The 19,566-nt window shown below is 42.3% G+C and overlaps 1 protein-coding gene across 1 annotated transcript in view; it reads right to left on the reverse strand.

Annotated features, from left to right (window-relative positions):
• Window positions 1–4,849: 4,849 nt before the first annotated feature.
• Window positions 4,850–19,566, reverse strand: part of LOC124017366 (laminin subunit alpha-3-like) — a gene marked incomplete at its 5' end in the record, with an annotated part of 80,957 nt that continues 66,240 nt past the window's right edge. The window contains 12 exons of the mRNA XM_046332627.1: window positions 4,850–8,631; window positions 8,854–8,973; window positions 10,582–10,675; window positions 10,850–11,004; window positions 11,103–11,268; window positions 11,357–11,512; window positions 11,763–11,943; window positions 12,038–12,171; window positions 18,141–18,264; window positions 18,676–18,807; window positions 19,013–19,161; window positions 19,302–19,442. Coding sequence (XP_046188583.1) covers window positions 8,486–8,631; window positions 8,854–8,973; window positions 10,582–10,675; window positions 10,850–11,004; window positions 11,103–11,268; window positions 11,357–11,512; window positions 11,763–11,943; window positions 12,038–12,171; window positions 18,141–18,264; window positions 18,676–18,807; window positions 19,013–19,161; window positions 19,302–19,442 — 1,698 coding nt within the window. The remainder of the gene's footprint in view (window positions 8,632–8,853; window positions 8,974–10,581; window positions 10,676–10,849; window positions 11,005–11,102; window positions 11,269–11,356; window positions 11,513–11,762; window positions 11,944–12,037; window positions 12,172–18,140; window positions 18,265–18,675; window positions 18,808–19,012; window positions 19,162–19,301; window positions 19,443–19,566) is intronic.

Genomic DNA, 19,566 nt, shown 5'->3' on the forward strand with positions numbered 1-19,566 from the left:
ATCCTTCTAGATCTATCGGCTGCCTTCGATACTGTGAACCATCAGATTCTCCTCTCCACCCTCTCCGAGTTGGGCATCTCCGGCGCGGCCCACGCTTGGATTGCGTCCTACCTGACAGGTCGCTCCTACCAGGTGGCGTGGCGAGAATCTGTCTCCTCACCACGCGCTCTCACCACTGGTGTCCCCCAGGGCTCTGTTCTAGGCCCTCTCCTATTCTCGCTATACACCAAGTCACTTGGCTCTGTCATAACCTCACATGGTCTCTCCTTATCATTGCTATGCAGACGACACAATTAATCTTCTCCTTTCCCCCTTCTGATGACCAGGTGGCGAATCGCATCTCTGCATGTCTGGCAGACATATCAGTGTGGATGACGGATCACCACATCAAGCTGAACCTCGGCAAGACGGAGCTGCTCTTCCTCCCGGGGAAGGACTGCCCGTTCCATGATCTCGCCATCACGGTTGACAACTCCATTGTGTCCTCCTCCCAGAGCGCTAAGAACCTTGGCGTGATCCTGGACAACACCCTGTCGTTCTCAACAAACATCAAGGCGGTGGCCCGTTCCTGTAGGTTCATGCTCTACAACATCCGCAGAGTACGACCCTGCCTCACACAGGAAGCGGCGCAGGTCCTAATCCAGGCACTTGTCATCTCCCGTCTGGATTACTGCAACTCGCTGTTGGCTGGGCTCCCTGCCTGTGCCATTAAACCCCTACAACTCATCCAGAACGCCGCAGCCCGTCTGGTGTTCAACCTTCCCAAGTTCTCTCACGTCACCCCGCTCCTTCGCTCTCTCCACTGGCTTCCAGTTGAAGCTCGCATCCGCTACAAGACCATGGTGCTTGCCTACGGAGCTGTGAGAGGAACGGCACCTCAGTACCTCCAGGCTCTGATCAGGCCCTACACCCAAACAAGGGCACTGCGTTCATCCACCTCTGGCCTGCTCGCCTCCCTACCACTGAGGAAGTACAGCTCCCGCTCAGCCCAGTCAAAACTGTTCGCTGCTCTGGCCCCCCCAATGGTGGAACAAACTCCCTCACGACGCCAGGACAGCGGAGTCAATCACCACCTTCCGGAGACACCTGAGACTCTTTAAGGAATACCTAGGATAGGATAAGTAATCCCTCTCACCCCCCCCCCCCTTTAAGATTTAGATGCACTATTGTAAAGTGACTGTTCCACTGGATGTCATAAGGTGAATGCACCAATTTGTAAGTCGCTCTGGATAAGAGCGTCTGCTAAATGACTTAAATGTAAATGTAAAACTACGTATCATGCACGAAGTAGAAGTCCTAACCGACTTGCCAAAACTATAGTTTGTTAACAGGAAATTTGTGGAGTGGTTGAAAAGGCCCTTTCTGGGCACTGTTTGTCACCGTTACAGTGCAATTAATGTATTGTTTAGTGTTGTGTAGTGGCTTTGCTGGCATGCATCCCACATTTACTTTTTTTTGCCCCACCAAGATTTACATGCTAAAATCACCACTGAATCACATTGACAGTGTCCCTTTTGATTTAAACATTACTTTACATACATGTTTGCCCATGGAAGAAGTGGTCAGAAAGTTACATTTTGGACCTGAATGCCAAAACATTTATTTGGACCATTTTGCATACCCCACCATACCATGAGATATCCATGTCATCACTGGAAAAGGTTGAGTTGTATATCATTTCAAATCTTACAAACAATGTTGTCAATCTATTTCATTATTTATTTAAAAAAATATATATTTTAAACCTTTAATGTCAATTAACTAAATTATACACTCTTTTTCTCTCTCTTCATATTCACATATGTTGTAGCTTTGACTATAATTCAGTTGTTCCAACTTCTTATAGTCCCGTACCACTTCAAACATTCAACCTCCAGCTGCGTACCCTCTCTAGCACCAGGGTCAGCGCACTCTCAAATGTTGGTTTTTGGCATCATTGTGGACGTTAATTATTTGACTAGGCTACCTGTATTTGACATTGTGTTGTTATTTCGCAAGATGGTTTAATTTTATTTTGGGCAGCGAAACGAGGCTACTCAGGCGAGAGGAAAAAAAAGCTCACCCAAATGTATTGCTCCTTTGGAAAATATACATGAACGGTTTGAAATTGTGAGAAAAAAAGTTTCTTATTTATTATTTTTTTAAAACATGTTAATCACATTTTTATTTGTCGTACCCCCGACGGCATTTACTTCCCCAGTTTGGGACTACATCATCTGAGTTTTTGTTGTTGTTGTGCCAACCACAGGTTGAGACAACATGCTTTTGAATACAGGGTGGTTGTCATTTCAAACATATATAATTCATAGAATGGACCTATCCCTTCAGACCACTTCAATTTAGCTGGTACATAATTAACATTTTAATTGACATTTTTACTTCTAATTACTAGCACAAAGAATTTCACTGGTTCACCCACAGTCGAAAGTCAACTTAAATAGTCATGTCTATTCTCTTATCTATATTTCAATAGGTTTCCCAAGGAGGATTGACAGTAAAATTTAAAACAGATATTCCCATTCAAGTCAACATTCTGTGCGGACCTTCAACCATCTTTGTGGTACCATTTGTTAGTTTACATTTAAATTGTAAACCCATTTTAGTACATTTATCAGCCAAAACATGACACCCATCCTGTATTCAATAGCATGTCTCAACTGACGGCGAGCACAACACAAAAATTATAGATGTAAAATAGGGTTTAAAAACTACAACATATGCGTATATGAAGAAAAAGAAAGAGTTAACGTCAATTATCTAAAAATGCGTAATGTGCTTTCTACTCCATACATTTTCCCTGACACCCAAAAGTACTCGTTACATGTTGATTGCTAAGCAGGACAATAAAATAGTCAAATTCACTCACTTATAAAGATAACATGCCGGGTCATCCTACTGCCTCTGATCTGTCGGTCTCACTAAACACAAATGCTTCGTTTGTAAATTGTCTGAGTATGCCCCTGGCTATCCGTAAATGTCAAAATAAAAAACATCTAGAAAATGCCTTCTGGTTTGCCTAATGTAGGGACTTTGAAATGATTCACTTTTACTTTTACTTTTGATACTGAAGTTGTTTTAGCAATTTCATTTACTTTCGATACTTAATTAATTACATTTCAAACTAAATACTTTCACTCAAGTAGTATTTTACTGTTCATTTTCTATTAAGGTACTTTTACCCAAGTACTTTTTCCACCAGTGCAAATTGGTTTATACCTTATAGGCCTACTAATCAGTTTCACGTGGCTTCCTCAATCTGAAAAAAATAAACCAAGCCCGGAAATAAACTACACAGCCTAAATACTTATAGGATAACTATTTTAATTCAAACCTTCCCCGCATCAATTAACCAATGAAATAGTATTTTAAGTTAATTGTTTATGGCACAGCACCGTCTAACCTGTATTTTCTGAAAAGTTCATCGCTCTCCTTGAATCCGTTGTTGAGCAGCATGTTTATTCCTTTAAATGCTAACTCTGCATCGTCAATCTGATCCGTCTCCTCATGTTGTTGTGATGGTTCTGGGTCCGCCATCGATCACAAACCGTACGTTTAGTCTCAAGGACAGTTAACCAAGTTCCGATGCAGCGCGCTTCGCCTTTCGAACCACAACACACCGGAGAAACGGAAGCGACAGCGGCAGTCTAGACTGGTCGAGAGGCGGTGCACCTCGTCTCGCTACCGATACAGTGGGCTTCTACAGTAGCTCACCGCCCACTTCGAACTATTGACACTATCGCATGGTCTTATCATAAATTATAGTTTAATTTGATCAAATGTGCTTGAGGTAGCTCCAAGAATATCATTGGTTTACTTTGTTTTCTTCAGCGTTGTGTCTGTCTTCCGCTCTGTGTTGGGGTGCGTTCCCAAATAATAGAGGAAATGGAAATGCGATGGTATTCTTGCCGCCAGTGATTCAACCAATGAGCGTATAGTATGTTGAAAATAGTGTTGAGGCGCTAGATATTATCAAAGATTTCACATGTGAAAATTAAGCATATGTTTTTAATAAAAATTAGGGAGTGGGAAATATGCCCTAGTTTCTATATATCAACTACGTTGCAATGTCAAAATGAACAGACTAATATCCAAAAGATGCAACACTAATATTGCTTTTATACTGTAGGCCAGGGTTACCACTGGAGGTCCAGAGCCTGCTGGTTTTCTGTTCTACGTAATAATGCATTGCACACCCCTGGTGTCCCAGGTCTAATGCAGTCCCTGATTAGAGGGGAACAATGAAAAATGCAGTAGTACTGGCTTCAGGCTATTGTATTCAACGGTTGCACATGAAATATAAACACCAAGTTCAAAACAAAAACAAGTATTTACAACTGACAACAATAGGCAACAAAAAAACAGACGGACGGACAGACAGACATGATTAACCCACTCACAAATGTTGAATGTTATCAGCGGTCAAAAGGCAGGAATGCATGCATGTAAAGTAAATGATAGCTGATGTAACCGTCAAGAGTGAATATAACATCTGCAACAAAGTGTTTAATAATGGAAAAAGGTCATCAAGAATTATACAAAATTATATACAAAGCTTAGTCTGAGGTACAGTATATCTATACTGAACAAAAATATAAATGCAATGTAAAGGGTTGGTCCCATGTTTCTTGAGCTGAAATAAAAGATCCAAGGAATTTTCCATCCACACAAAAAGCTTATTTCTCTAAAATATTGTGCACAAATTTGTACATCCCTGCATTTCTCCTTTGCCAAGATATTCCATCCACCTGACAGGTGTGACATATCAAGAAGCTGATTAAACAGCATGATCATTACACAGGTGCAACTTGTGCTGGGGACAGTAAAAGGCCAGACTAAAATGTGAAGTTTTGCCACATAACACAATGCCACAGATGCTTTGAGGGACCGTGCAATTGGCATGCTGACTGCAGGAATGTCCACCAGAACTGTTGCCAGATCATTTCATGTTAATTTCTCTACCAAAAGCCGCCTCCAATGGTGTTTTAACAGAATTTGGCAGTACATCCAACCGGCCTCACAACCGCAGACCCTGCCGATGAAAATATTTCTCTCAAATAAAGCCCTTTTGTTGGGAAAAACTCATTCTGATTGGCTGGGCCTGGCTTCCCAGTCAGTGGGCTTATGACCTCCCAGGCCCACCCATGGCTGTGCCCCTGCCCAATCATGTGAAATCCATAGACGGAGCCTAATTTGTTTATTTCAATTAACTGACAGATTCTCTTATTTGAACTGTAAGTCAGTAAAATCATTAATTGTTGCATGTTGCGTTTATATTTTTGTTCAGTATACTTGTATGTGAGAAAACGGTTTGGTGTACATTTCTCTGTGGTCCCAGTTCAGTTGAATATAATTTGACACCATTGAGAGAAAATGTCTCGCTTTTTACCAATAATTGACTACTCCGGATCCATATCGATGATTATAAATTATTTTGTTAACAGACAACATACACATAAATAAAAAATCCCAATGTAATTATAGTAGGTCCAAACATTTAATATGAGATCATAGTTACATGTCGCTAGAGACACAGAATGGTAATTCAAATGGTAATACCAATGTAGAGTTAATTGTTGTGACTGATATTTTTGTTGTTAAACTGGCATTTATTTTTTTTATGTGCAGAGTTGCTTAGCCTATATGGTAGCCATGATGCAATACTGACCAAACAAACGCCACATCCACTCTAAAAGAAAGCGTTTGTATACTATTTAAAAACATTTTTTTTTAACCTTTATTTAAAATTTCTTATTTACAATGACAACGCTGGGCCAATTGTGCGCAGCCCTTTGGGACTCCCAATAACGGCCAGTTGTGATACAGCCTGTAATTGGACCAGGGTCTACAGTGACGCCTCTAGCACTGAGATGTAGTTCCTTAGACCACTGCGCCACTTGGGAGCCCTAGTGTGAGGGGGGATGAGTAAATACAAAGGAAGAGCACAACATACATCATCATGTACGTCACAACATACATGCACGCATGCGCAAGCACACACACACACACACACACACACACACACGACGTGCAGTTTGCAAACAATTTGTTATTTTTGAACGACTCGTTTTACTGACTCAGGAATCATGATTCGTTTTTCGGAGTGACTGTTTCACTTTAGTCATTCGTTTGACCTGCTGGCCGCAAAGAGTCCTACAACAGGTTTAATGGATAGACCCTTTCTTTTAAATTTTCGCTTAAAATGACATACCCAATTCTAACTGCCTGTAGCTCAGGCCCTGAAGCAAGGATATGTATATTGTTGGTACCATTTGAATGGAAACACTTTGAAGTTTATGGAAATGTGAATGGAATGTAGGTGAATATAACACAATAGATCTGGTATAAGAAAATACAAAGAAAAAAACAACCGTTTAAAAAAAATGATTCTACCACCATCTTTGAAATGCAACAGAAATGTCCCAAATCTAGCCATCACTCGTCAGTATGGCAATGGAACATTTAGAAGGAATGACTGGGTCACATCCATAGATACAGAACAAAAAGACTGAACGACTGGGTCGCGTCTCTGGCAACCAAACCAATAGAATGAACAACCAGCCGGATTGGGTGGCAACCCTAGATTTGTGTCGGGGCTATATCTTGTGGAAGGATGAAACAGTATGAATAAATAAATAAAAATGACGCATTTATGAAAATATGTCAATCGTTATTTGAATATGTTCGTAACCCGTTGTATAAAATTGATAATGCCCTCGAAGCCGGTGTTTGGAGGATATCCATGCCTATGTAACAGTTGTTCAAGTACTGTGTGAATTTCACCAGGTTTATATATTAATATGTCATGTTGATTTGTTATTATGCATGCCTGCATCCTGGGAGTAGGGGAGTGTGTACTTACGTTTTGCCCTGCGTGCTCAAATCATTTTGATGCACTATGAGAGGTAGGCAGGCTTTTTCTGTCGCCTTCAGAAAAGTTTGATTCGTTTAAGCACAAAGTCATACAGTGTTTTGTTCATGAATAATGTTGTATATTTAGAGGTTACTCATAATTGGATGGTATTGTTCAGATGTAATTGTACTTTTTAGGATGATATTAACATTCTGAATTCAACATGTGGTTAATAGCTAGCTAAGGAATTAGCAGGCTATTGTATGTGTGAACGATGTCTAGCTCTTCGAATGATCCCAGTCCCTTGTATTGTGCATCTGCTATAGAAGGAGGCGACGATTCGCAGACCGTATGTGCTCTACAAATGTTTTCTTTTGGATGCAGGCGTGTGGTTTTATCTATGTAAAAAAAATATGTAATGAGTTGATGCATAATAAGGAGAGGCTGTACTAATTTTTGTATTCGAAAATCATTGTGATGCACTATGAGAGAAAGAGGCGACGATTCTCAGAACATTATGTGATCTACAAATGTTTTATTTCCTTTTGGATGCAGATGCAGAGAGTGAATTCTGCTTGATTAAAACTACCTGATCTCCAAAGTCCACGTCTATAGTCTCAATCAACCAGAGTTACAGCGGTGCAGTACAGCACCGGTTACACCTATAAATCCTCCAAATACAGTTCTCTGGCATTTCCACTTATTTATCACGGACAGAGCTTTGTAGAACCAAAACCTACACAGCCTCTGCTTAACCAACTAGAACTCGAGAACAAATCATTTCGGGGGCTGCAGTTCACAAACGACTTTGTGCTCATCACCCCCACGGCAGTCAAGCAATGCATTACGCCAACAGTCGTTCACAATATAGTCCGGGTGTGGCCACAATTAGACCTAATTTCAAATGTATCAAGAAATAATCTTATTTGTATGCCTCTCAATCAACAAATGTACATTTTATTTAAAAGCACACGTTTACAAATCTCAGTCACAAATAAGCCACGAATGGTGTACAGGAAGCTTGTAGAATTATGACTTTGAAGTTTTCAGTTCATGGTTCGAAGGTAGGGGGTCCGGCGTGTTCTGTGCATTGCTGACTGAACGAAATGAGTCAAAATATTCATTATTTTGACTGAAGGAGTCAAAGATCCGAGCCAGTAAAAAGAGCCAAACTTCCCCATCTCTCTCGCTCTCAGTTTCGTATTGCTATCCTCGTGGGGACCAAATAATTGATTCCCATCCAAAATACTATTTTCCTTAGCCCCTAAATCTAACCCTAGCCCCAAACCCTAAAACTACCTAACTCATAACCTTAACCCTAACCGTAACCACTAACCCTAAATTTAATTATAACCCTAATAGTAACCCCTGAGCCTAAAATAGCATTTTTCCTCGTGGGGACTGTCAAAATGTCCCCCACTTGTCCAAAATGGTCCTCGTTTTACTATCCTTGTGACACACATGCACGCATGCACACACACACTTCTCTCTCTCTCTCTCTCTCTCTCTCTCTCTCTCTCTCTCTCTCACACACACACACATACATACACATTCTCTGTTTTTGGAACAGATTGCACGCAGCGGCTAGTGGAGAGTGGATGTAGTCCCAGGATGTGGTCATGGAGTAGATTCTACTCAGCCAGCTGGACACTCTCTGAGGTTGAGTGGCCCGAATACCCCAGAGAGCCTCTCGAAGGAGATCGGGTCCTCATTGATCTTCATGTTCTGGATGCAGCCCTCAAAGGACCCTGTGACTGGGAGGGATGGGTGCATGGACGTTTCTGCCCAAGGAAGAGACAGATACAGTACTGTATTCAAGAGGCATAATAATGATGGAGTCTACATTCAGTGTGACTTTGATTCATCCAGCATTCTCTGTTCAATGGGATCTATAGGTTATTATTTGTGCAAAATACAAGGGGTACTCTATTACAATGGACTCCAGTACTGATAGGGTTTTAATGTATCTGAAAATCCAGTGACCTCTCCTTCAAAGTACCAACCTGGAATGCCGCCCACATAAAGTGGGTCTTTGGTCAGAGTGGGGGAGGAGGAAGGAGGTCCTATTTTGTGGTCGCCCTCAGTGTCCACATGCATCTCCACAACGTTGTTCCTCTTGATCACTGAGGCGAGAAACACACACACATTCCCCATGTGCGTCACCAATTACGTATTAAAGACATTTCTTACTGTGTTTGTAGCTAGCTAGTTGGGTAGAGGCAAGTTATAACATGTAGGACAGAGGCATGTTATAACATATGTAGGGCAGAGGCAAGTTATAAAATGTGTAGGACAGAGGCCAGTTATAACATGTGTAGGACAGAGGCCAGTTATAACATGTGTAGGACAGAGGCCAGTTATAACATGTGTAGGACAGAGGCCAGTTATAACATCTGTAGGACAGAGGCAAGTTATAACATGTGTAGGACAGAGGCAAGTTATAACATGTGTAGGACAGAGGCCAGTTATAACATGTGTAGGACAGAGGCAAGTTATAACATGTGTAGGACAGAGGCCAGTTATAACATGTGTAGGACAGAGGCCAGTTATAACATGTGTAGGACAGAGGCCAGTTATAACATGTGTAGGACAGAGGCCAGTTATAACATGTGTAGGACAGAGGCAAGTTATAACATGTGTAGGACAGAGGCCAGTTATAACATGTGTAGGACAGAGGCCAGTTATAACATGTGTAGGACAGAGGCCAGTTATAACATGTGTAGGACAGAGGCAAGTTATATATAACATGTGTAGGACAGAGGCAAGTTATAACATGTGTAGGACAGAGGCCAGTTATAACATATGTAGGACAGAGGCAAGTTATATATAACATGTGTAGGACAGAGGCAAGTTATAACATGTGTAGGACAGAGGCCAGTTATAACATATGTAGGACAGAGGCAAGTTATAACATATGTAGGACAGAGGCAAGTTATAACATGTGTAGGACAGAGGCCAGTTATAACATATGTAGGACAGAGGCCAGTTATAACATGTGTAGGACAGAGGCCAGTTATAACATATGTAGGACAGAGGCAAGTTATAACATGTGTAGGACAGAGGCCAGTTATAACATATGTAGGACAGAGGCCAGTTATAACATGTGTAGGACAGAGGCAGGTCCTTCTGTAGCTCAGTTGGTAGAGCATGGCGCTTGTAACGCCAGGGTAGTGGGTTCGATCCCCGGGACCACCCATACGTAGAATGTATGCACACATGACTGTAAGTCGCTTTGGATAAAAGCGTCTGCTAAATGGCATATATTATATTTATAACATATGTAGGACAGAGGCATGTTATATATAACATGTGTAGGCCAGAGGCAAGTTATAACATGTGTAGGACAGAGGCCAGTTATAACATATGTAGGACAGAGGCCAGTTATAACATGTGTAGGACAGAGGCATGTTATAACATGTGTAGGACAGAGGCATGTTATATATAACATGTGTAGGACAGAGGCATGTTATATATAACATGTGTAGGCCAGAGGCATGTTATATATAACATGTGTAGGACAGAGGCATGTTATATATAACATGTGTAGGACAGAGGCATGTTATATATAACATGTGTAGGACAGAGGCATGTTATATATAACATGTGTAGGACAGAGGCATGTTATATATAACATGTGTAGGACAGAGGCATGTTATATATAACATGTGTAGGACAGAGGCATGTTATATATAACATGTGTAGGACAGAGGCATGTTATAAGAAAAGTGTACCTGCAACTCTGTGGAACATTCCATCACACAAGGGCTGCTTGGGCCGAACGGAAACACTGAATTCACCAGCTCCATTGTTCACACGTGCCACCACCTTGAAAAACACATGCGCATCACAACATTGCACAACAAACGAGTCTGCAAGGAAATTCAGCCTCAACTGGAATCACATTTTTAATGTCAAATCCAGCAACCATGCACTAGAGAAACACTATTACTAGGGCTGTGACAGGCCCAGTGTTATCAGCCCAGTGCAGGGCAGGCTCACCTCTCCTCTGTGCATGTAGAGGCTGAGGTGGTGTCCAGTGTTGGGCCCACGGCGAGGCCTGCTGGAGTCCCCCACATGGAGCAGAACACCAGTCAGACTCCTGGGACGGATGTCAAACACCACCTCAAAGCTGGAGCCCACCACAAAGGAATCATCTGGAACAGACGTCATCATCAGCCTCATCATTGTTGTGATTGTCTTCATCTTCATCATGAACCATATTACCAATCTCAATATTTAACTTTCTACTCACTAATAATGACATATGCCCCTCTCCCTGAGAAGTAGGCCCCACTCTGTGTCTGTCCGTCAAAGCAGGGGCCAGCACCATGATTGGTGGTTGGCTCTGGCATGGGAGTGCCATTCATCTTGAAGTTACGCACACAGCCAATCACACTTTGCTTTGGGAGGAGCTTCCACTGAAAGTAAAGAGAAAACACAATACAATTTTGGGGTGTGAGTGTATGCTGTACTGTAAGTGTGTTTGCGTGTGTGTGTGTTGCTTACCTTAAGTTCTGCGTTCAAGGAATCAGGAGCACTTCCCAGGTAAAGTGGACAGATCAGTTCCATGGACGTGGCCTCATCACTGGTCAGCTGTCCAGCCTGAGCCCTAATACCGTTCACTACCAACCGGAACCTCTTCTTTTCTAGGCTGAATATTACCTGCAAAGGATGAGGTCACCTAAGACGACTGTTTTTTTTTGATGGGCATGGTGTAAATGTTGACCCTGGGACACCAGAGACGGGGTGCAACCATGCGTCACTGAATGTAGTGACACAGTGATTTGGTACATTTCCAAAGAAACATTTTCAAAATCCCCAACATTAATCAACTACTACCATAGTTTGTGAATAATATTATGTGAAACAACATCACAGATTATAGATTTTTCTTAGATCTTAACCCACTGACCGAGTGCCATCTTCCATCGTTGTACTTCTCCCTGTTGAAGATCTCCTTCCCCTTGCCTACTGACAGCCTGATCCTGCCCTTGGACAGGTAGAGAGCCATGTGAGAGCTCCCCCCTCTGGTGGCTGCATAGAACAGCAGGCCCTCGGCAGACTTGGTCCTAACGTCCAGGGAGAAATGAGGTCTAGTGGAGAGACACAGGAGTCAGGCCAGGGAGAGAAAGAAAGAGTGTGTGTGTGTGTGTCTGTCTGTCTGTCTGTCTGTCTGTGTCTACTCACCTGGGCTGGAGCACCTGGGGAGTGAGGCTGTAGCCCAGGCTACTCACAGTGCCCCCAATGTGGTAGGCATGTTTGACTAGAACAGAGTGTGCACACACAGAGAGACTGTCCTCTGACACCTCCATACCACCACCCTATACAACACACACAGGCACAGAGACACATGCACTCAATATTAGAGAAAATGGCTTAAATACATGGGATTTATGGAAATAGTTTTTCCGATCTCCAACAAGGCACTCTGGAAGGATTTGCCTTAGTCAATAGAAAAGTGGTTCTGAAATGCAAAGACAATGGTTGGAGGATAAAGAGCTATGGTAAATATGACGCTGTGTTTGATGATTAAAGCTCAAGTCAATCACGCAGCAAACTGAACAAGGTCTTGTCTCAGTGTTCCAATAGTAAACATGTATGAGCCCATTCTCATTCCTCAGTCCTTTTGGCTATCAATTGTAAGCCTCTGGGAGTTACAAACTGAGAAAGATGACTCCCATTTTGGGTTCAACAGGCCACTGCGAGCCGCCAGAACAGCTTGAAAGCACCTCGGTATAGATTACATCATTGTCTGGAGCTCTATTGGAGGGATGCTTCAACCTTTTTCAAAGAGTGTTCTGTTGATGGTGGTGGAAAACGCCGTCTCGGGCGACGCTCCAGAATCTCGCATAAGTGTTCATTTGGGTTGAGATCTGGTGACTGAGACACACACATCTTTTAAACCCCCTATTCTCCTTTGAGACCCCTCTTTAAAAAGTCACTGAGATCTCTTCTAGCCATGGTAGCCAAAACAATGGTCAACTGGTCATTTTCATACATGATCCCAAGCCAAACTTTTTCAGCGGGGACCCCATTTATCCACAAGAATTTCTCGCGGCCCCACCCCAAACCTACCTAATCATGATGCAACCTTAAAATCTGTACGTTTCTGTACTCTTCATTGTTTGTTAAAAAAAAAAAAAAACATTTGGTGACTTCACTACAGTTCCCGGACCCAGACATGAAATACCATGATGGGATGTTAATTGCTGAACTCAGAACCCACAGCTGTGTGGAAGCACCTGCTTTCAATGTACTTTGTATCCCTCAACTCAAATATTTCCCTTATTTTGGAAGTTACCTGTATGTTTCCATGTTCAAGTGCCTATTTCATAATACTCTCTCTTTCCTCCACAAACATGACATGCTAATACCAGTTCTATCAAATGAGGCATGATATGTCTTTATTGTTGTTTGTTTGTTTGAGTTTAGGTACAGTATGTGTGATAGGGGGTATTTCAAAGAAAGAACAAAATAATGGATGGAAGGGCAGGGCCAGTATGGGTGGCTGTTGATTTGACATACTTTGAGGACAATCCAGCTGTAAGTGACTCTGCGCGTGCAACTGTGTGTTCTCAGTACACTCGTTAAAATATCTGTTTACCTTTAGTGTATTTACATAAATACAAATGCATATACACAAATACAGAAAGTATTCCCACCCCTGGACTTTTAAAAACATTTTGTTGTGTTACAGCCGGAATCATTTCAAATGGATTAAATTGAGATTTTGTGTCACTGATCTACACACAATACCCTGTAAGTAGAATTATAGTTTTATATAAATATTCACAAATTTAAAAAATAAAATAAATGAAAAGCTGAAATGTCAGGAGTCAATAGGTAAACAACACTTCTGTTATGGCAAGTCTGAATAAGTTCAGTAAAAATGTGCTTAACAAGTCACGTAATCAGTTGCATGAACTCACTGTGTGGGATAACGGTGTTTAACAGGATTTTTAAACGACTACTCCATCTCTGCACCCCACACATAAAATGATCTGTAAGGTCTCAGTCTAGCAGGGAATTTCAAGCACAGATTCAACCACAAAGACAGGGAGGTTTTCCAATGGTTCGCAAAGAAGGGCACCTATTGGTAGATGGGTAAAAAAGAAAATCCCTTTCAGCATGTTAATTACATTTTGGATGGTGTATCAATACATCCAGTCACTACAAAGTTACAGGCGCCCTTCTAACTCAGTTGCTGGAGAGGAAGGAAACCTGTCAGGGCTTTCAACATGAGGTCAATGGTAATTTTAAAACAGTTAGAGTTTAATGGCTATGATAGGAGATAACTGAGGATGGATCAACAACATTGTATTTACTCCACAATACTAACATAAATGACAGAGTGAAAAGAAGGAAGCCTGTACAGAATACAAATATTCCAAAACATGCATCCTATTTGCAATAAGACGCTAAAGTAATACTGCAAGAAAGTGGCAAAGAAATTAAATTTTTGTTCTGAATACAAAAGCGTTATAGCCAACACAGTCTCCTGACCCCTCCTGTCTCAGCCTCCAGTATTTATGCTGCAGTAGTTTGTGTCGGGGGGCTAGGGTCAGTTTGTTATATCTGGAGTACTTCTTCTGTCCTATTTGGTGTCCTGTATGAATTTAAGTGTGCTCTCTCTAATTCTCTCTTTCTCTCTCTCTGTTCTGCCTTATTATTATTGGACCATTCTGGTCATTTATGAACATTTGAACATCTTGGCCATGTTCTGTTATAATCTCCACCCGGCACAGCCAGAAGAGGACTGGCTACCCCACATAGCCTGGTTCCTCTCTAGGTTTCTTCCTAGGTTTTGGCCGTTCTAGGGAGTTTTTCCTAGCCACCGTGCTTCTACACCTGCATTGCTTGCTGTTTGGGGTTTCAGGCTGGGTTTCTGTACAGCACTTTGAGATATCAGCTGATGTACGAAGGGCTATATAAATACATTTGATTTGATATCACAGAGTACCACTCTTCGTATTTTCAAGCATGGTGGTAGCTACATCATGTTACAGGTATGCTTGTCATCAGCAAGGACTAGGGAGTTTTTTAAATATAAAAATAACAGATTAGAGCAAAGCACAGGCAAAATTATAGAGTAAAACTTGGTTCAGTCTGCTTTCCAAAAGACACTTGGAGACAATTTCACATTTCAGCAGGTAAATTTCCTAAAACACAAGGCCTTGTGTTTTGTAACTAGGCATCTCATGAACATTAAATGTCGTCTCAGTAAGCAACTCCAGTGTATATTAGCTAGTTTTGATTGGACTTAAATCGTCTTGAAAATCTATGGCAAGACTTGACCATAGCTGTCTAGCAATTATCAACAACCAACTTGAAAGGACTTGAAGAACATTTTTAAGAATAATGGACAAATATTGTACAATCCAGGTATGCAAAGCTCTTAAAGACTTACCCAGAAAGACTGTAATTGCTGCCAAAGGTGATTCTAACATGTATTGACTCGAGATGGAATAGTTATCTAATCAAGATTCAGTTTTGTTGTTGAATGTGTGGAAAATAAACTGTGTTCTTCCACATTTACATTAGATTATTTTGTGTAGATCGTTGACAAAATAAATACAATTAAATTCATTAAATCCACCGTTAACACAACAAAATGTAGAAAAAGTCAAGCGGTGTGAATACTTTTGGCTTATAAACATTCAATCAAAACAGACACTCATAATTTGTACCATGCAATATCCCACCAACAATTTGCAATGAATGGAGCCTATATTGCTCATGGTGGTCATTGTAATCCTGACATACAGTTGTGCTAATCTGTTATTCATTGCAAGTTTTCACTTGGAAGAGTTGGCCGGATAATCCGAGTGCATTTTCGTGATTGAGTTATTGTAGGAGGCCACAGGAGATCAAATGATCTGGATGGACGCAGGCCAAGGTTGTTCCTCAGGTACAAATGCTTGACAGAGCATACAGTAGGAGATGCACACAAACTCCAACACTGCAACACGCGCTCTCACCACTGGTGTCCCCCAGGGCTCTGTCCTAGGCCCTCTCCTATTCTCGCTATACACCAAGTCACTTGGCTCTGTCATAACCTCACATGGTCTCTCCTATCATTGCTATGCAGACGACACACAACTAATCTTCTCCTTTCCCCCTTCTGATGACCAGGTGGCGAATCGCATCTCTGCATGTCTGGCAGACATATGAGTGTGGATGACGGATCACCACCTCAAGCTGAACCTCGGCAAGACGGAGCTGCTCTTCCTCCCGGGGAAGGACTGCCCGTTCCATGATCTCGCCATCACGGTTGACAACTCCATTGTGTCCTCCTCCCAGAGCGCTAAGAACCTTGGTGTGATCCTGGACAACACCCTGTCGTTCTCAACCAACATCAAGGCGGTGGCCCGTTCCTGTAGGTTCATGCTCTACAACATCCGCAGAGTACGACCCTGCCTCACACAGGAAGCGGCGCAGGTCCTAATCCAGGCACTTGTCATCTCCCGTCTGGATTACTGCAACTCGCTGTTGGCTGGGCTCCCTGCCTGTGCCATTAAACCCCTTCAACTCATCCAGAACGCCGCAGCCCGTCTGGTGTTCAACCTTCCCAAGTTCTCTCACGTCACCCCGCTCCTCCGTTCTCTCCACTGGCTTCCAGTTGAAGCTCGCATCCGCTACAAGACCATGGTGCTTGCCTACGGAGCTGTGAGGGGAACGGCACCTCAGTACCTCCAGGCTCTGATCAGGCCCTACACCCAAACAAGGGCACTGCGTTCATCCACCTCTGGCCTGCTCGCCTCCCTACCACTGAGGAAGTACAGCTCCCGCTCAGCCCAGTCAAAACTGTTCGCTGCTCTGGCCCCCCAATGGTGGAACAAACTCCCTCACGACGCCAGGACAGCGGAGTCAATCACCACCTTCCGGAGACACCTGAAACCCCACCTCTTTAAGGAATACCTAGGATAGGATAAGTATTCCCCCCCCCCTTTAAGATTTAGATGCACTATTGTAAAGTGACTGTTCCACTGGATGTCATAAGGTGAATGCACCAATTTGTAAGTCACTCTGGATAAGAGCGTCTGCTAAATGACTTAAATGTAAATGTAAATAACAACGACGCAGCGTATTTATTCAATACTCCGACATTCCCCGTGTCACGTTCCAGTATCCACTTCAGGTACTCATAGGCCGTAACTATTATTATCCCTTCCTAGTGCAACGTTCCAGTATCCACTTCAGGTACTCATAGGCCGTAACTATTATTATCCCTTCCTAGTGTCACGTTCCAGTATCCACTTCAGGTACTCACAGGCCGTAACTATTATTATCCCTTCCTAGTGTCACGTTCCAGTATCCACTTCAGGTACTCACAGGCCGTAACTATTATTATCCCTTCCTAGTGTCACGTTCCAGTATCCACTTCAGGTACTCACAGGCCGTAACTATTATTATCCCTTCCTAGTGCAACGTTCCAATTCTCCACCCTCAGTCATTCCATAGTATAAAAATATTATGATAGTATATTATGATCATTCTTCTATTTCAGTATAGACTATTGATCATGCATTAGTCCAAGTCATTGTGAATAGGGAAAGCAGAGAGGGAGTGGGGACAAGGAAATGACTTAGCAGGCAGGCTGCAACCAGATGGACTGATGATGATGGTGAATGAGTGGGTTAATAGATACATGTGAATCACTGGTCAGATAAGTGGTTTATTGTGGTGAAACATGCTTAAGATAGAACAGTGTACAAATCAAAAGTGAAACGATGCTTATAAAATAAACATTTTTAATAGTTAATAGTTTATATTTAATGATAGTAGTCATGATGATGTGGATGTCCATGCAGTAATGTGTTCATCAGTCACATACAATAGCAATGGGCTTGTGCAAACAATGTGCGAGATGCTAATATTGCGCATGTCAATATCAATTTGTCCTCATTAGTCGGCAGGTCTTCCTTCTCTTCATCTCTGGAAACAAAGCAGCAAAACACAGTCAGAACAACTTATCAACACAACGTGCAACACAACGTGCAACACAACGTGCATGGGAAGTGAGTGAGTGGCCTGTTCCTAGGTAATCATAGTATAGTATAGTATAGTATAGTATAGTATAGTGTTATTGAAAACTTGGATTGAAGTCTTCCATCATTAGGACAAGGATAAATGAATACAATTGTGATTGGGTGTGGCATACAAAAAACACATGCTTTCCTGTTGGTGTCACAAGTTGTGTGGTTATAAGAGTAGGCGGCAGTCAGGTAGGTCATTATTGTATGTTCATCATCGTTCACTGGGCTTAGCTGAGTTCACAGTTCTTTCTCACCTTCCTGGAGGTGTTGTGGTCGAGCATCAGTTGTGGAGGTCTGTCAGAGCTACACTTATCCAGCAGCACATCTCCTGTAGAGCTGAACTGACTCAGGTCCTCTGCTCTGTACAGAAAGTTAGGCCTGCAACACAACACACACACACAACAACTTTCAGGTGGTGGTAAACTAGGACAGTAACACCAATATCTAATATCAATATCAGGACACCTTTGCACTATGAAATGTGAACTATAAATGCACCGCGGATGTTAACATGAAACCTTTCCTACAAAAATAAACTTCTAGTAGTTCGGCTAGGTTATTATTTATTGGTTCCATTTCATATTCGATGTGTGTATTTCTTGGTGTTCTGCAAGGCTCATTTGCAAAAGGCTCTTAGTATAACTCCCTACTTAAATAAAGGTTGACTAAAGAAAACTACTACTACAACCATTATGATAACTACATATGTACTGTATCTAACAACTATTACTACTGCCGTGTTGTGACTAATGTTAGACATTATAACAGTAAACAGTGATGTGACTTTACCTTCTCAGGTAGAGGTTGGAGATGCAGCCTTTGAAGGTGTCTTTCCCCAGGAACACAGAGTCTGGGTTTGAACTGAAGGAGCTTGAGGTTATCTGCCCTCCCACATCCTCGTCATCTATCCGCAGCTCGATACTGTAGGGCAACACGGGACAGTACTTATTTACAGTATACGTGTCAGCGGCTACCAATCTGTATAACCAGTATGTGCTGTACCGCCACAACAATAATGTCTATGGTAAGTCTCAGTCATCACCAATCCATCATGGAACTGGATAAAGTCGATATGGTGGATTTAATAGCTTTCTATCAAATCTATGTTGAATGTTTGATGTTCTACCTTTGAGAAGCCACTCTTCTGGTGGCAGTCAGGTAATGCCATTTGCCGTCCTGGTACTGCTTGCTTGATTTCCAAGACTTCCAAGCTGTGTCTTTGAACGTCAGGACCACATAGCCGTTGACCAAGGCAAGTTCGATGGCGCCAACGCTCTGTCGGAGAACCGGGTAGGGATAAAGATCGTTTCAAGCAGTCAGGTCACTCACACTTGCTGTACAAATGTCAAAACAACAGTTGAAGAAAGAAATATGGAGCGAGAGAGGGAGAAAAAGGGGTGGTGTGGTCCACTAACCGACTCGGTGTTCTGCAGTAGGAGCCCATTTTTCTCAGAGCTCCTGAATCCCAGTGAGACTGAGACATCTCTTGCCAGGCTGAAGCCTTCGAGAGCAGCTGACAGAGAACTCCCCACGTTAAACTCTGATTTACGAGATGCCTGGAACACCGAGACATTGTCATGCGGTTACGAACGGTGGACCGGAGTCAGTTACAGCATCTTGGTGGCATCAATATAAGCAGTAGTGGCACACAGAAATGTCTTCCTGACAGTACAACTAGGT

The sequence above is a fragment of the Oncorhynchus gorbuscha genome, unplaced genomic scaffold (genome assembly GCF_021184085.1).
Source record: "Oncorhynchus gorbuscha isolate QuinsamMale2020 ecotype Even-year unplaced genomic scaffold, OgorEven_v1.0 Un_scaffold_20:::fragment_4:::debris, whole genome shotgun sequence".
Taxonomy (NCBI): domain Eukaryota; kingdom Metazoa; phylum Chordata; class Actinopteri; order Salmoniformes; family Salmonidae; genus Oncorhynchus; species Oncorhynchus gorbuscha.